General features: G+C 46.7%; 1 protein-coding gene across 2 annotated transcripts in view; it reads right to left on the bottom strand.

Annotated features, from left to right (window-relative positions):
* Nucleotides 1-11,546, bottom strand: part of LOC101153725 (zinc finger protein 709) — a 46,184-nt gene extending 34,638 nt beyond the window's left edge. For both annotated transcript variants that reach the window (XM_063701023.1, XM_063701024.1), the window contains exons 1-3: nt 11,408-11,546; nt 2,835-2,961; nt 912-972 (exon numbers count right to left, since the gene is read on the bottom strand). In XM_063701023.1, coding sequence (XP_063557093.1) covers nt 912-972; nt 2,835-2,961; nt 11,408-11,410 — 191 coding nt within the window. In that variant the 5' untranslated portion in view covers nt 11,411-11,546. The remainder of the gene's footprint in view (nt 1-911; nt 973-2,834; nt 2,962-11,407) is intronic.
* Between the last annotated feature and the right edge of the window lie 4,348 nt (nt 11,547-15,894).

Genomic DNA, 15,894 nt, shown 5'->3' with positions numbered 1-15,894 from the left:
CCACCTCAGCCTCCCAAGTAGCTGGGCCTACAGGCATGCGCCACCAGGCTTGGCTGATTTTTTTTGTTATTTCTTGTAGAGATGAGTTCTCACTGCATTGCCCAGGCTGGTCTCAAACTCCTGGGCTCAAGCAATCTTCCCATTCAGACTCCCAAAGTACTGGGATTACAAGCATCAACCACCACATCTGGCCACTGTGGGGTTTCTTTTTTTTATTTTTTTATTTTATTTTATTTTTGAGACGGAGTTTCACTCTGTCGCTCAGGCTGGAGTGCAGTGGTACCATCTCGGCTCACTGCAAGCTCCACCTCCTGGGTTCACACCATTCTCCTGCCTCAGACTCCCAAGCAGCTGGGACTACAGGCGCCCACCACCATGCCTAGCTAATTTTTTTGTATTTTTAGTACACATGGGGTTTCACCATGTTAGCCAGGATGGTCTCCATCTCCTGACCTCGTGATCCGCCCTCCTCAGCCTCCCAAAGTGCTGGGATTAAAGGCGTGAGCCACCGCACCTGGCCACTATGGGATTTCTTAATACTGTTTCCAAGGCAACTATTTTGCAAACAATGAATGTGTATGTATTTAAGTATATATTTTTGGAGAAAACATTCTAAAAATTAACAAATTTGAAGCTGGGCTGCTTCACTTTGTTTGCTTGTTCTTTAAATTTCCACTGGGCACAGTGGCTCATGCCTCTAATCCTAGCATTCTGGGAGGCCAAGAAAGGAGGATGGCTTGAGTCCAGGGGTTCAAGGCTGCAGTAAGCTATGATCATGCCACTGCACTCTAGCCTATGTGACAGATTAAGCCTTGTCTCAGATACATGAATACATAAGTAAATAAATATAATTTCCTATCACTCTAACATTATCTCAAGGGACACAGCTTCATGTTATAAGTGCAAATTACCTTGGATTTCTCCTGGAATTTTTGTACTGATCTTCAATGTTCCGGTCTTCCCATTTTATTCCTAAAATGTAGACCCATAAAAGTCATGATAAATGATTACAAAATTATAGAAACATTTTAGATTCTATGTTCATGGGACACTGTGACCATGCCTGACTTATTCACCAAAGTATTCTTGACCCTTGAACAAAATGGGCTTGAATGGCACAAGTCCACTCATATGCAAACTTTTATCAACCTCTGCTGCCTCTGAGGGAACAAGACCAACCCCTCCTCTTCAGGCTACTCAATGTGAAAACAATGAAAAGGATTCCTTTAGGATGATCCACTTAATCAAGTCAATATGTTTTCACTTCCTTATGATTTTCTTGATAATATTTCTTTTTTCTAGCCTATTTTATTATAAGAATACCATATATAATAGACCAAACAGACCAGGCATGGTGGTTTATACCTATAATCCCAGCACTTAGGGATGAGGTGGGAGGACTGCTTGAGGCTAGGAGTTTGAGACCAGCCTGGGCAACATAGCAAGACCTCCGTCTCCACAAAAAATAATTTAAAAATCAGCCCAGCATGCTGGCACTTGCTTACAATCCTAGCTACTCAAGAGTCTGAGGCAGGAGGATTGCTTGACCCCAGGAGTTCTAAGTTGTATTAGGCTATGACCATGCCCCTACACTCCAGCCTGAGTAACAAAGTGAGACACTGTCCTAATATACACTTACACATACACACCAACACACAAAATATGTATTAATTGACTGGTTATGTTACTGATAAAGCTTCCAGTCAACAATAGGCTATTAACATTTAGCTTTTTTTTTTTTTATTTGAGACGAAGTTTCACTCTCGTTGCCCAGACTGGAGTGCAGTGGCATGATCTCAGCTCGCTGCAACCTCCACCTCCCAGGTTGAAGCAGTTCTCCTGTCTCAGCCTCCTGAGTAGCTGGGATTACAGGTGCCCGACACCATGCTCGGTTAATTTTTTGTATTTTTAGTAGAGATGGGGTTTCACATTGGCCAGGCTGGTCTCGAACTCCTAACCTCAAGGGATCCACCCACCTCGGCCTCCCAAAGTTCTGGGATTACAGGTGTGAGCCCCTGCACCCGGCCAACATTTAACATTTTACAGAGTCAAAAGTTAAAACCAGATCATCAACTGTGCAGAGGTTAAGAGTCTCTGACACCCACTTTGTTCAAGGGTCTACTGTATTCTTTTTTTTTTTTTTTGAGACGGAGTCTTGCTCTTTCACCCAGGCCAGAGTGCAGTGGCACTATCTCGGCTCACTGCAAGCTCCGCCTCCTGGGTTCATGACATTCTCCTGCCTCAGCCTCCCAAGTAGCTGGGACTACAGGCGCCCGCCACCACACCCGGCTAATTTTTTTTTGTATTTTTAGTAGAGATGGGGTTTCACCATGTTAGCCAGGATGGTCTCGATCTCCTGACCTCATGATCTACCCGCCTCGGCCTCCCAAAGTGCCGGGATTATAGGTGTGAGCCACCGTGCCCGGCCTTACGGTATTCCTTTTTTTTCAGATGGAGTCTTGCTCTGTCGCCAAGGCTGGAGTGCAGTGGCACAATCTTGGCTCACTGCAACCTCTGCCTCCCAGGTTCAAGCAATTCTCCCACCTCAGCCTCCTGAGTAGCTGGGACTACAGGCGTGCACTACCATGCGTGGCTAATTTTTGTATTTTTAGTAGAGACGGGGTATCATCACGTTGGCCAGGCTGGTCTCAAACTCATGACCTCAAGTGATCCACCCACCTTGGCCTCCCAAAGTGCTAAGATTGCAGGCGTGAGCCACTGCATCTGGCCAGTCTACTGTATTCCCTACCATGTTTCAAATCATTGAGCAGTGTAGATGACCAAGAAACACTTGTTCTGTAATTGACTAAGTGAAGAAATGATGTCATCCTTACCTACAGACATCAGGTTCCTGATGATTTCCCACATCACATCTCTGTAGAGTTTCTTCTGGGACGGATCCAGCAAAGCCCATTCCTCCTGGGTAAAGTTCACAGCCACATCCTCAAAGATCATTGAGTCCTGAAACATCCCACGTGGCAGAGGAGGAAGGTTCAGGCTGACAGCACTAGGAAGCTACACTCACTTTAGAGGAAGTTCACACAATGCTATAGACTCCAAACATTTATTCAATGACTTGGTCATCAGACTCTTATCCTCTGTCTATACTCATTTTCTCCAGCACAGCAATTCTGATGCTAGAATTGAACACATTCAGTAAAGTAATAGCCAATACGGACAAGCCTCTCATTCTTGATTTCAGGGAGTTGAGATACGCTGCCCAGATCACCTCTAGTGTCTTTCTGTCTAGTGGGTCTATACTAACTCTCGTGACAAAGTCCTACTATGTGTTGTCTATAAGAGACAATATTAGCAGCTCTAAGACAACATATCCCTACACACGTTTATTTAGAAAGTTGAACTATGATGGTATCTCAGAGCTAGATTTAAGGAGAGCTGCACCAGCATAACAAAGAAAAGGAGCTGTGTGCCTCAACTATTTATTAAAACAATATGATATTTGCCACTGGGCATAGTGGCTCACACCTGTAATGCCAGCACTTTAGGAGGCTGAGACGAGTGGATTGCTTGAGCTCAGGAGTTCAGGACAAGCCTGGGCAACATGGTGAAACCCTATCTCTACAAAACATACAAAAATTAGCCAGGCATAATGGCGCACGCCTGTAGTCCCAGCTACTAGGGAGGTTGAGCTGGGAGGATTGCTTGAACCCAGGAGGTAGAGGCTGCAGTGAGCCATGAGTGTGACACTGAACTCCGGCCTGGGTGACAGAGCGAGGCCCTGTCTCAAATTAAATTGAAAAATAAATAAATAAGTAAATAATATGGTATTAGCTTAATTTCCATCTTCCTTCTGAGAGTTTGAAATTTTGTGATATAATCAGCAGAGAAGCATACCTGATCAGTCACTGCTAGGTTTGAATGTTTGTCCCCTCCAAAACTCATACTGAAACTTTATCCCCAAGGTGTCAGTATTCAAAAGTGGGGCCTTGAAGAGGTGACTATGTCATGAGGGCTCTGCCTCATGAATGGGTTCATTCACTGATGGATGAAAGGGTTAATGAGTAAATGAGATATCCTGGGAGTAAGACTGGTGGCCTCAGAAGAAGAGGAAGAGACCCCTAAGCTAGCACAATCACCCTCTCCCCTAGGAATACCCTTCTTCCATTGCCTCAGATAGTGAAGAGTCCCCACCAGCAAGGCTTTCATCAGATGCGCCACCATGCCCTTAGACTTCCCAAACTCCAGAATCGTACAAAACAAATATCATTTCTTGTATATTACCCAATTTCAGGTATTCTATTCTAACGAACGTAAAACAGACTAAGATGGCCATGAAAAAAAAACTCTGGGTACTAAGTGTCTGAGTGACCTTGGTATGTAACATTTCACATGTTCTGTCAACACCTGTTACTTGGGGGATTTAGCCCATTCTATGTGATTACAATAAGAGAACACCTGGAGGCTGGCAACTGGTTTTCCGAAACTAAATTTAATGAAGTGTAACGTAAGGTTAATGAAATATATTTCATCATCCTAAAGGAAAATTTTTAAATACTAGGTAACATCAAAGGAGAATGAAAGATGGATAAAGATTGTACACGTTCTTCTAAAGAACCGCATGTCAGCCAGGCGCAGTGGCTCACACCTGCAATCCCAGCACTTCAGGAGGCCGAGGCGGGCAGATCACAAAGCCAGGAGTTCGAGACCAGCCTGGCCAACATGGTGAAAACCCATCTCTACTAAAAATACAAAAATTAGCCGGGCGTGGTGGCAGGCACCTATAATCCCAGCTACTCGGGAGGCTGAGGCAGGAGAATCGTTTGAACCGGGGAGGCGGAGGTTGCAGTGAGCTGGGACCGCGCCATTGCACTCCAACCTGGGCGACAAGAGTAAGACTCCATCTTAAAAAAAAAAAAAAAAAAAAAAAAAAAAAGAACTGCATGTCACCAAGGTGTCATCTCTCATGAATATTTATGAAATTCCCTAAATCATTAAAACAGACCTCTTAGTAGTTAATAAAAGCTACTTAAACAAAACTAATGGAGGTAACAAATGTCTAAAAATGCTAAAAATCTTCTAAACCAGAAAGTGACAGCTTACCTAACACACATGAAGGATTTTGAAACTATACTATTCAACACACCACACTGTTGACAGAAAGATGAACAAAGAGAAAAAGGTAAGTGAAAATGTAGAACAGGCCAGGCACGGTGACCTATTCTACCATCTTATTTGCAAATATTATATTTATTTTATTTGCAAATATTATCTTCGTATACTCCAATTTCTCCTGGGCCTACGAAAAGTCTGAAATAAGGCTCTCTTCTCTGTTTCAACTACACTAAAGCCTAACTGGGGTCAAAAATTGGCAGGGACTACATAAAAATATTGTCAACAAAAAGCCTGCAACCATCTGGAACAATAGTCTATGACTGAGACAGAATAGACCATCTAAGACCCAGGAAAACAATCTGGAGAGAAAATTAGCTTCAGAAATTAGGCTAATCAAAAGCACTTTGGTATCCTGGGGAATTGAGAAAGCCTCACGTCTGCCCAGGAAATAACACATTTCTAGAAAAAACCTGAGGAGGCCCTAAGTTTCGGCACTGGCTGATCTCTAGGCTCAGTTCAGCAGAAATTGGAGGCTAACGCAGAGTTTTAAACAGTCGGCCGGGCGCGGTGGCTCACGCCTGTAATCCCAGCACTTTGGGAGGCTGAGGCGGGCAGATCAAGAGGTCAGGAGATCCAGACCATCCTGGCTAACATGGTGAAACCCCGTCTCTACTAAAACTACAAAACTTAGCCGGGTGTGGTGGCGGGCACCTGTAGGCCCAGCTACTCAGGAGGCTGATGTAGGAGAATGGCGTGAACCCGGGAGGCAGAGCTGGCAGTGAGCCAGGACCATGCCACTGCACTCCAGCTTGGGTGACACAGCGAGACTCCGTCTCAAAAAAAAAAAAAAAAAAAAAAACTCAGGCTGAGTGTTCAAGGAATGCTGCACGACAAAGCCATCCACAAAGCCTGGAAGAGGTCAGGTTTGGGCCTCTTTTTGTTTGATTGTTTGTTTGTTTGTTTGTTTTTTGAGACAGAGTTCTGCTCTTGCTGCCCAGGCTGGAGTGCAGTGGTAAGATCTCAGCTCACTGCAACCTCTGCCTCCCAGGTTCAAGTGATTCTCCGGCCTCAGCCTCCCCAGTAGCTGGGATTACAGGGGCCCACTACCACACCTGGCTAATTTTTGTATTTTTAGTAGAGACAGGGTTTCGCCATGTTGGCCAGGCTGGCCTCGAACTCCTGACCTCAGGTGATCCACCCGCCTTGGCCTCCCAAAGTGCCGGGATTACAGGCGTGAGCCACAGCACCCGGCCAGGTCTGTTTTATTTTAGCTCCTAGCATTCAGGAAACCTCTCTCAAAACACTAGATGAACACCAGTTAAAGGAACAGAGCCTTCATTGACTACAGAGGACAGGGAATACATCTCTGTAAACATACTTTGAAAAAGTTACTACCAGGCACAGTGGCTCACGCCTGTAATCCCAGCACTTTGGGAGGCCGAGGCGGATGGATCACTTGAGGTCAAGAGTTCAAGACCAGCGTGACCAACATGGCGAAACCCTGTCTCTACTAAAATTACTAAAATTAGCCGGGCATGGTGGCGCACGCCTGTAATACCAGCTACTCGGGAGACTGAGGCACGAGAATCATTTGAACCCAGGAGGAGGTGAAGGTGGCAGTGAGATGAGATCACGCCACTACACTCCAGGCTGGGCAACAGAGAGAGACTCTATCTCAAAAAAACAAACAAACAAGCAAAAACTACAGAAGGTAGAAAAAGAGAAAGTTTTAAAAATAGAAAACAAGGCCGGGAGCAGTGTCTCATGCCTGTAATCCCAGCACTTTGGAAGGTCGAGGTGGACAGATCACCTAAGGTCGGGAGTTTGTGACCAGCCTGACCAACATGGAGAAACCCCGTCTCTACTAAAAAATACAAAATTAGCTGGGCATGGTGGCACATGCCTGTAATCCCAGCTACTCGGGAGGCTGAGGCAGGAGAATCGCTTGAATGTGGGAGGCAGAGGTTGTGGTGAGCTGAGATCGCGCCATTGCACTCCAGCCTGGGCAACAAGAATGAAACTCCGTCTAAAAAAAAAAAAGAAAGAAAGAAAGAAGAAAACAAGTACAACAAACAGAGAACAATTACATATATACATATTAATACAATTATATCAATTACCACTTTAAATGTCTGTTATTTATATACACAAAAAAGAGACAGAGATTGACACAGTAGATTAAACAAGGCTCAGTAATGTGTACAAGAAAATCATCTCAAACAAAAAGATGTGAATAGATTAAATAAAAAGGTATGAAGAAAGATAAGCCATTCTAACACTAATCAAAAGAAATGTGCAATAGTTTTATAAAACTCAGACAAATCACATTTTAGATCAAGGAAAATGGCAAGGAATTTTCCTCATAATTGCCTTGGGCTTGCTTTTTTTTTTTTTTTTTTGAGACAGAGTCTCACTCTGTTGCCCAGGCTGGAGTGCAATGGTGCAATCTCAGCTCACTGCAACCTCCACCTCCCAGGTTCAAGTGATTCTCCTGCCTGAGCCTCCCGAGTAGCTGGGATTACAGGTGCCTGCCACCACACCCGGCTATTTTCCATATTTTTAGTAGAGACGGGGTTTCGCCATGTTGGCCAGGCTGGTCTCGAACTCCTGACCTCAGGTGATCCACCTGCCTTGGCCTCCCAAAGTGCTGGGATTTCAGGTGTGAGCCACCACGCCGGACCATAATTGCCTTGTAAAAGAGATTTTGTAACAGTGAAGAGGTCAATCCTGCAAGAAGACATAATAGGACCAGGCGCAATGACTCACACCTGTAATCCCAGCACTTTGGGAGGCCAAGGTGAGCAGACTGCTTGAGTCCAGGAGCTCGAGGCCAGCCTGGGCAACATGGCGAAGCCTTGTCTCTACAAAAAAAAAAAAAAAATACAAAAATTAGCTAGGCATCGTGGTACATGCCTGTAGTACCAGCTACTCAGGAGGCTGAGGCTGAAGGATCACTTGAGCCTGGGCACTGGGAGGTCAAAGCTGCAGTGAGCTGTGATTGTGCCACTGCACTCCAGCCTGGGAGACAGATGGGGACCCTGTCTCAAAAAAAAAAAAGACATATGGTATAATAATCTTTATTACTTATATGTATGCCCATAAAATATAACATCAAGATACAAGACAAAAACATAAAACTATAAGACAAAATATACAAATCCAAAATTATAGTTGGAAGCCAACAGTTCACCTCTATCCATAATTAATAGGTCAATACAACAAAAAAATCACTAATGATATAGCTAAACTCAACAGCATCAATAATGTATTAGTCCGTTCTCATTCAGCTAATAAAGACATGCTTCAGGAAACTTACAATCATGGCGGAAGGGAAAGCAAACACGTCCTTCTTCATATGGTGGCAGGAAGGAGAAGAACGAGTGCCCAGCGAAGAAGGAAGCCCCTTATAAAACCATCAGATCTCTTGAGAACTAACTCACTATCACCAGAACAGGATGGGGAAAACCACCCCCATGATTCAGTTATCTCCACCAGGTCCCTTCCACAACAGGTGAGGATTATGGGAACTACAATTCAACATGAGATTTGGGTGGGGACACAGCCAAACTGTATCAATTAATCAACTGCATTTAATTAATATGTATTTATAGAATCCTTCATTCAACACCAGCAGAATACACATTCCTCTCAAGTTCACATGAAATATTCACCACAGTAAACTACACTGGAAGCATAAAATATGCCTTAACAAATTGAATAGAAATGCTATAAAGTATGCAATCAAATCATATTAAACTAGAAATTGATAACCAAAAGATAGTTGAAAAGCTTCCAAAAGTAGAGATTTAATCTGCAGCTGAAATAGGTGAACTAATCTTTGCAAGGTGACAAGCCCAGAGAGAGACAGTAAGGACCTAGAACACAGACAAGTCTAACTCAAGTGTCACATCGTATCCTCCTGTCACCAGGGGCATCCCCCATCCCCATCCTGCTTACTGAAGTGCTCAGTGACCACCCTCCCAGGAGATGACATATTGTACGTCCCCTGTGTTCCTAAAGTGCATCTTGCTTTTCAGGTTCTTGCACCATCTCAGTGGGGTGGGTTTTCCTGTCCTTAGGAATAGTTTTCTCCCTTAACTATTCTGAGAGCATCCAGAAAACAGGAATCATTTCTGTCCTGTCCCTTCAATACCATCATCCAACTGGCTGATGAGCCAAGTGTCCCCAAGGAATGGAATCTGGATTTGGGGAAGAAAAGCTGAGTGTCCCAGGGGATTAGAGCTTTTTTTTGAGACTGGGTCTCACTCCAGTTGCCCAGGCTGGAGTGCAGTGGTGCGATCGCAGCTGACTGCAGCTTTGACCTCCCTGGCTCAGGTGATCCTCCCACCTCAGCCTCCCCAGGAGCTGGGACTAGAGGGACGCACCACCATACTCGGCTAGTTTTTTTGTATTTTTAGTAGAGACGGGGTTTCGCCATGTTGCCTAGGCTGGTCTCGAACTCCTGGACTCAAGGGGTCCACCCGCCTCGGCTTCCCAAAGTGGTGGGATTACAGGCTTCCCAAAATGGTGGGATTACAGGTGTGAGAGACTGTTCCTGGCCCAGGATTAGCTTTTTAATGAGGGGAATACCAGGGGACTTCTCCCACCCCAGGGCACCCAGCTCCTCTCCTGGGAAGCCCCAACTCCACGCCTCAGGTTGTCCTCTGGGAGGAGTGACCCACCCTCCAAGAAACATGGTAGCTGTGGGCATCTTCAGTCAGCCCCAGGCAGTTCTGAAACCCAGGACCAGGATAAGATGAAGGGTGAGTTGAGGACACATCGCCCTGTAAAGTTTCCAAAGATAAACCTCAACCCAAAGACATTCTCAGAAGGTGTCCGTGCCTCGGGCAGATAAAAGGAGGAGAGGCATAAAGATTGTTTACAGCAAGTGTCAGGTGCTTTTTCTCCGCTTCCTCAAATGTGAAATGTTCACAAACACAAAACAAATCTTTACAAAAAGAGCCATATTTTGCCCTCTTAAAAAGAAAAAAGAAAGCCTATTAAAATATTGCGTGTGGCCAGGCGCCATGGCTCACACCTATAATCCCGGCACTTTGGGAGGCCTAGACGGGCGGATCACCTGAGGTCAGGAGTTCGAGACCAGCCTGGCCAACATGGTGAAACCCCGTTTCTACTAAAATACAAAAATTAGTCGGGCATGGTGGCACGCGCCTGCAGTCCCGGCTACTCGGGAGGCTGAGGCAGGAGACCCGCGAGGTGGAGGTTGCAGTGAGCCGAGATCGTGCCACTGCACTCCAGCCTGGGCAACAGAGTGAGACTCCGTCTCCACCCCCAAAAAAAAATTATATATATATTTAATATATATATAATTCATATATATAATTTCATATATATAATTCATATATATATGAAAAACGTGTGAGGACGGTTGCAGTGGCTCATGCCTGTAATCCCAGCACTTTGGGAGGCTGAGGAGGGTGGATCACCTGAGGTCAGGAGTTTGAGACCAGCCTGGCCAACACGGTGAAAACCCGTCTCTACTAAAAATACATGAATTAGCCACGCGTGGTGGCGGGCGCCTGTAATCCTAGCTACTTGGGAGGCTGAGACAGGAGAATCGCTTGAACCCAGGAGGCGGAGGTTTCAGTGAGCCGAGATTGCGCCACTGCACTCCAGCCTGGGCGACAGAGCAAGACTCCGTCACACACACACACACAAAATAATAATTATATATATACACACACACACATCTACACACACACACACACACACACATATATGGCTGTGTTTGAAACAAAGCCTGGGGGACGAAGAGTTGACATTGTTGTGGTGAACTGAAGAGGAGGCCAGCTCTAAAACGCGGAGCGGGATCTGGAAATCCAGGGATTTGCTGGCAGCCCTAGGAGAAGCTAGGCCAGGGATCACGGTTGCGGATTTGAGACCCTGCTTCGCATATATCTGGATATCTCAGTAAAAACCCGAGCCCCTTGGAGACAAAGGAGGAACTGGGGACCCCACAGACCGCTGCTCCTTCCACATGAACCCCACACCCGAGGAGGATTCCCCCCATGACCCTCCCGTGTCCCCGCACAATCTGGGGAGACGCGGGGCTGCGGACGCGGAGCTGCCCAGAGAGGACTCCGGAGGCTGGGCCGCAGTTGCCGCGCGGGGACCGGACAGGACGCCCGGAGTCCTGGCTGCAGGCCCAGCCCCACCCTGAGGCCGAGGGGACCGAGGACCGAGCTGGGCCAGGGCACTCGGGTCCTCAGACCCCAGAGACAACAGCGAGGAGGTCTGGGTCCCGCCACAGCCGGTTCCGGTCGGTTACAACCAGCCGTACCCTGTCTCGGGAACCCCGGCCTCGGACACTCACCATTTCCGGGCTTCCGAGGTATCCCGGTTCCTACCTCCACCTCCGGCTGCCAGTACAGGTTCCAGCGCGACCGAGCAGGGAGCCGAGCGCAGGGTACAGAGAAGACGCCGCGGGCTTTTTCAACCTCGCATCCTCCAGCCTGCAGGACGCCTGATTGACAGTTCTCACGGCCCCGCCCAGCGGCTCTGATTGGATAGTACTCCAGGTCCCGCCCCCTAGACACTGAGTGACAGAAGAAGTGATCTCCCAGTGCTGAGTGGAGCCAGATGAACAGCTTGCAGACACAGCTCTTGGCATGGGGCGGGCGGGGGAGGAGGGGTTCCTCCCTGGGCAGTGACCTGACCCCTCCCGGGGAATATTTGCATTTAAGTAGAATTCCTGCCAGTAGTCTGCGAGCCCTTCCTGCTTCTTCCTCCTGGACTGGGGGGTCACAACTGTGTGCAGGGAATCCCAGACTCACTGTCCAGTGGAGCCATCCCCTGGCTTCGGAGCAGAAGGGGAGCCGAGGCCACACAGGCCACACTGCAGTAGGAGAGGGGGTCTGATGTCCTCCAGGGATCAGGAATTTGGGATGAAGCTGCTGGCTGCATGGCCAAGCCTTTCTCCCACCTGATCTCTCAGTCTTTTTTTTTATTTTTTATTTTTATTTTTTGGCGGAGTCTCGCTCTGTCGCCAGGCTGGAGTGCAGTGGCGCGATCTCGGCTCCCTGCAACCTCCGCCTCCTGGGTTCAAGCGATTCTTGTGCCTCAGCCTCCTGAGTAGCTGGGATTACAGGCACGCGCCACTACCCCCAGCTAATTTTTGTATTTTTAGTAGAGGCGGGGTTTCACCATGTTGGCCAGGATGGTCTCAATCTCCTGACTCGTGATCCGCCCCCCTTGGCCTCCCAAAGTGCTGGGATTACAGGCGTGAGCTACCGCGCCCTGGAGTCTACTCGTTTTCACCAAGAAAATAAAAACACAGCAACAATGGAATAAAATTGTTAAATGTGTGGAAAAACTGGAATTATATGGCAGCAATATTCTATAAAGGAATCAAAAGAGAAGAAAAGCAAAAACATGAACTAGCTCAGAGAAGCAGTTTTTCAGCCACTGTTCAGCAGGAAACCCCCTATTCAGGAGGTTAAACAGATTCTTGGGAGCCAGGTTCTGACTGCTGAAACAGAGCCCCGGAACCGATCAGAACCTGGTGATGAGGCCTGAACACTGAAGGATTTAACTCTAGGCTCTCAACATGCCTTCCTGTCCTCTCTGCATAGTGTGGCAACACACTCTCTCTCCTTCCAGACTTTCATCATTTTCTTTTCTTTTTTTTTTTTTTTTTTGAGACAGAGTCTCGCTCTGTCGCCCAGGCTGGGGTGCAATAGCGCGATCTCCGCTCACTGCAACCTCCGCCTTCCGAGTTCAAGGGATTCTCCCGCCTCAGCCTCCAGAGTAGCCGGGATTACAGGCACCCGCCATCATGCCTGGCTAATGTTGGTATTTTTGTAGAGACAAGGACACCACGCCCAGCCCCAGACCTTCATTTTCACCAGCAGGAAACTCACCTGGAGTCAGTTTAAGGTACTGACTGACATAAATTGTCAAATTCATAAACCTTTTCTCCGTAAGGTAATCCAATGGGTCTCTGACCTTAACAGATTTTCTACATATATCAAATCACACTCCGACTCCAGCTATTCTATGTGTAAACCAAAAATAAAATTCAAAGCCCACCCCTCTCTCCCTAACTGAAGGATTCCCCTCTCGGCTAAGGGCATCCCAAAGTAAACCCGAAAATCTAGAAATCTAGTTCAGGCCACGATGGAAAGCAGGGGTCAGACCGGCAGTCCCATCTTAGCACCTATGGTCCCAGTGATCCTCAAGTGGGAGGATCACTTGAGCCAGGGAAGTCAAGGCTGCAGTGAGCTGTGATTGTGCCACTGCACTCCAGCCTGGGCGACAGAGTGAGACTCCGTCTCAAAAAAAAAAAAAAAAAAATTATAATAAGTGTGGATGAGGACATGGAGAAATGGGAATCCTTGTGCACTGATGTAGAGAATGTAAAACATTGCAGCCACTGTGTAAAACAGTATGGCTGTTCCTTAAAAAGGTGAATTTAGAATTCCCCTGTGACTATTCAACTGCTAGGTATATATCCTAAAAAATCAAAAGCACAACACACAGAGACACATGTACACCAATTTCATAGCAGCCTTATTCAGAATATTACTGTGGAAAAAACCCACATGTTTATCAACATACAAATGGATGAGCAAAGGGTGATTTATCCCTACAATAGAATATTTTCAGGCACAAAAAAGCAATGAATTACTGACATGTTAACACATGCATGCAACTTGAAAACATTATGCTAAGTGAAATAAGCCAGAGACACCAGAATAAATATTGTATGCTTTCACTTATATGAGGTGCCTAGAATAGTCAAATTCATAAAGGGATAAAGTAGAATAGAGATTATCAGGGCCTGTGAATAGAGGAGAATGTGGAGTTACGTGTATGAGTATGAAAATTTAAGTTAAAAACATTGGCGGGGCCAGGTGCGGTGACACATGCCTGTAATCCCAGCACTTTGGGCGGTTGAGGTGGGTGGATACCTGAAGTCAGGAGTTTGAGACCAGTCTGGCCAACATGGTGAAACTCCATCTCTACTAAAAATACAAAACAAAAATTAGCCAGGCATGGTGGTGGCAGCCTGTTATTCCAGCTACTTGGGAGGCTGAGGCAGGAGAATTGCTTGAACCCAGGAGGCAGAGGTTGCGGTGAGCCAAGTTCATGCCTCTGCACTCCAGCCTAGGTGACAGAGCAAGACTCCATCCCCCCCCCAAAAAAATTAAGTTAAATAATAGCCAGGCATAGTGGCATGTGCCTATAGTCCCAGCTACTAGGGTGGTTGAGGCAGGAGAATCGCTTGAGCCCAGAATCACTTGGGGTTGCAGTGATGAGTGATTGAGCCACTGCATTCCAGCCTGGGTGACAGAGTGAGACTCTGTCTCAAAAATAAAAATACAAAAAATTAAAAATAAAAGGCAGTTTTCGTTTCTTTTCTTTTCTTTTTTTTTTTTTTTGAGACAGAGTCTCACTCTGTTGCCCAGGCTGGAGTGCAGTGGCACGATATCAGCTCACTGCAACCTCCACCTCCTGGGTTCAAGCAATTCTCCTGCCTCAGCCTCCCCAGTAGCTGGGATTACAGGTGCATGCTACCATGCTGGGCTAATTTTTTGTATCTTTAGTAGAGATGGGATTTCACCATGTTGGCCAGGCTGGTCTCAAACTCCTAACCTCAGGTGATCCGCCCGCCTTAGCCTCCCAAAGTGCTGGGATTGCAGGTGTGAGCCACCACGCCTGGCCCTGGCAGTTTTCATATCTCAAAAATTGAGTTAACTTTATACATAACCAGAATATCAGTCACACCTAATACTTACCTAATATCAATTGATAGAATGACATTAAAATGTCATTAATTGTGTAAATTTTAAAAAATTTATTCTCGACACAAGGTCTCACCATGTTGCCCACGCTGAATTTGAAGTCTTGGCCTCCAGCAGTCTTCCCACCTCAGGCTCCAGAAATGCTAGGAATGGCCGGGGACGGTGGCTCACGCCTGTAATTCCAGCACTTTGGGAGGCTGAGGCGTGTGGATCATGAGGTCAAGAGATCGAGGCCATCTTGACCAACATGGTGAAACCCTATCTACTAAAAATACAAAAATTAGCTGGGTGTGGTGGTGCGAGCCTGTAATCCCAGCTACTCAGGAGGCTGAGGCAGGAGAATCACTTGAACCTGGGAGGCGGATGTTGCTGTGAGCCAAGATCACGCCACTGCACTCCAGCCTGGCGAGAGTGAGACTCCATCTTTTTTTTTTTTTTTTTTTTTGAGACAGTGTCTCTCACTGTCACCCAGGCTGGAGTGCAATGGCACAATCTTGGCTCACTGCAACCTCTGCCTCCCGGGTTCACATGATTCTCCTGCCTCAGCCTCCTGAGTAGCTGGGATTACAGGTGCACACCACCATACCTGGCTAATTTTTTGTATTTTTAGTAGAGACAGGGTTTCACTATGTTGGTCAGGCTGGTCTTGAACTTCTGACCTCGTGATCCGCCCGCCTCGGCCTCCCAAAGTGCTGGGATTACAGGCTTGAGCCACCAGGCCCAGCCGAGACTCCGTCTTAAAAAAATAAAAATGCTGGGATTACAGGCATGAGCCATCATGCATGACCAAGACACTCATTTTATACCCCAAGACAAAAAATACTCGAAATGGAATGGAAGATGATATACTTTAAATGTACATCCCCGCTAAATCTCACATTGAATTGCAATCCCCAAGGTTGGAAGTGGGGCCTAGTGGGAGGTGTTTGGATCGTGGGGACAGATCTCTAATGAATGGCTTGGGCCATCCCCTTAGTGATAGGTGAGCTCTTCTTCTGAGTTCGCACAAGGTCTGGTGGTTTGAAAGTGTTTGGCGTCTCCCCTCTACCTCTCTCTC

The sequence above is a fragment of the Gorilla gorilla genome, chromosome 20 (assembly GCF_029281585.2).
Source record: "Gorilla gorilla gorilla isolate KB3781 chromosome 20, NHGRI_mGorGor1-v2.1_pri, whole genome shotgun sequence".
Lineage (NCBI taxonomy): Eukaryota > Metazoa > Chordata > Mammalia > Primates > Hominidae > Gorilla > Gorilla gorilla.
The sequence above is the reverse complement of the archived record's forward strand: the minus strand, read 5'-3'. Positions and strand labels throughout refer to the sequence as shown.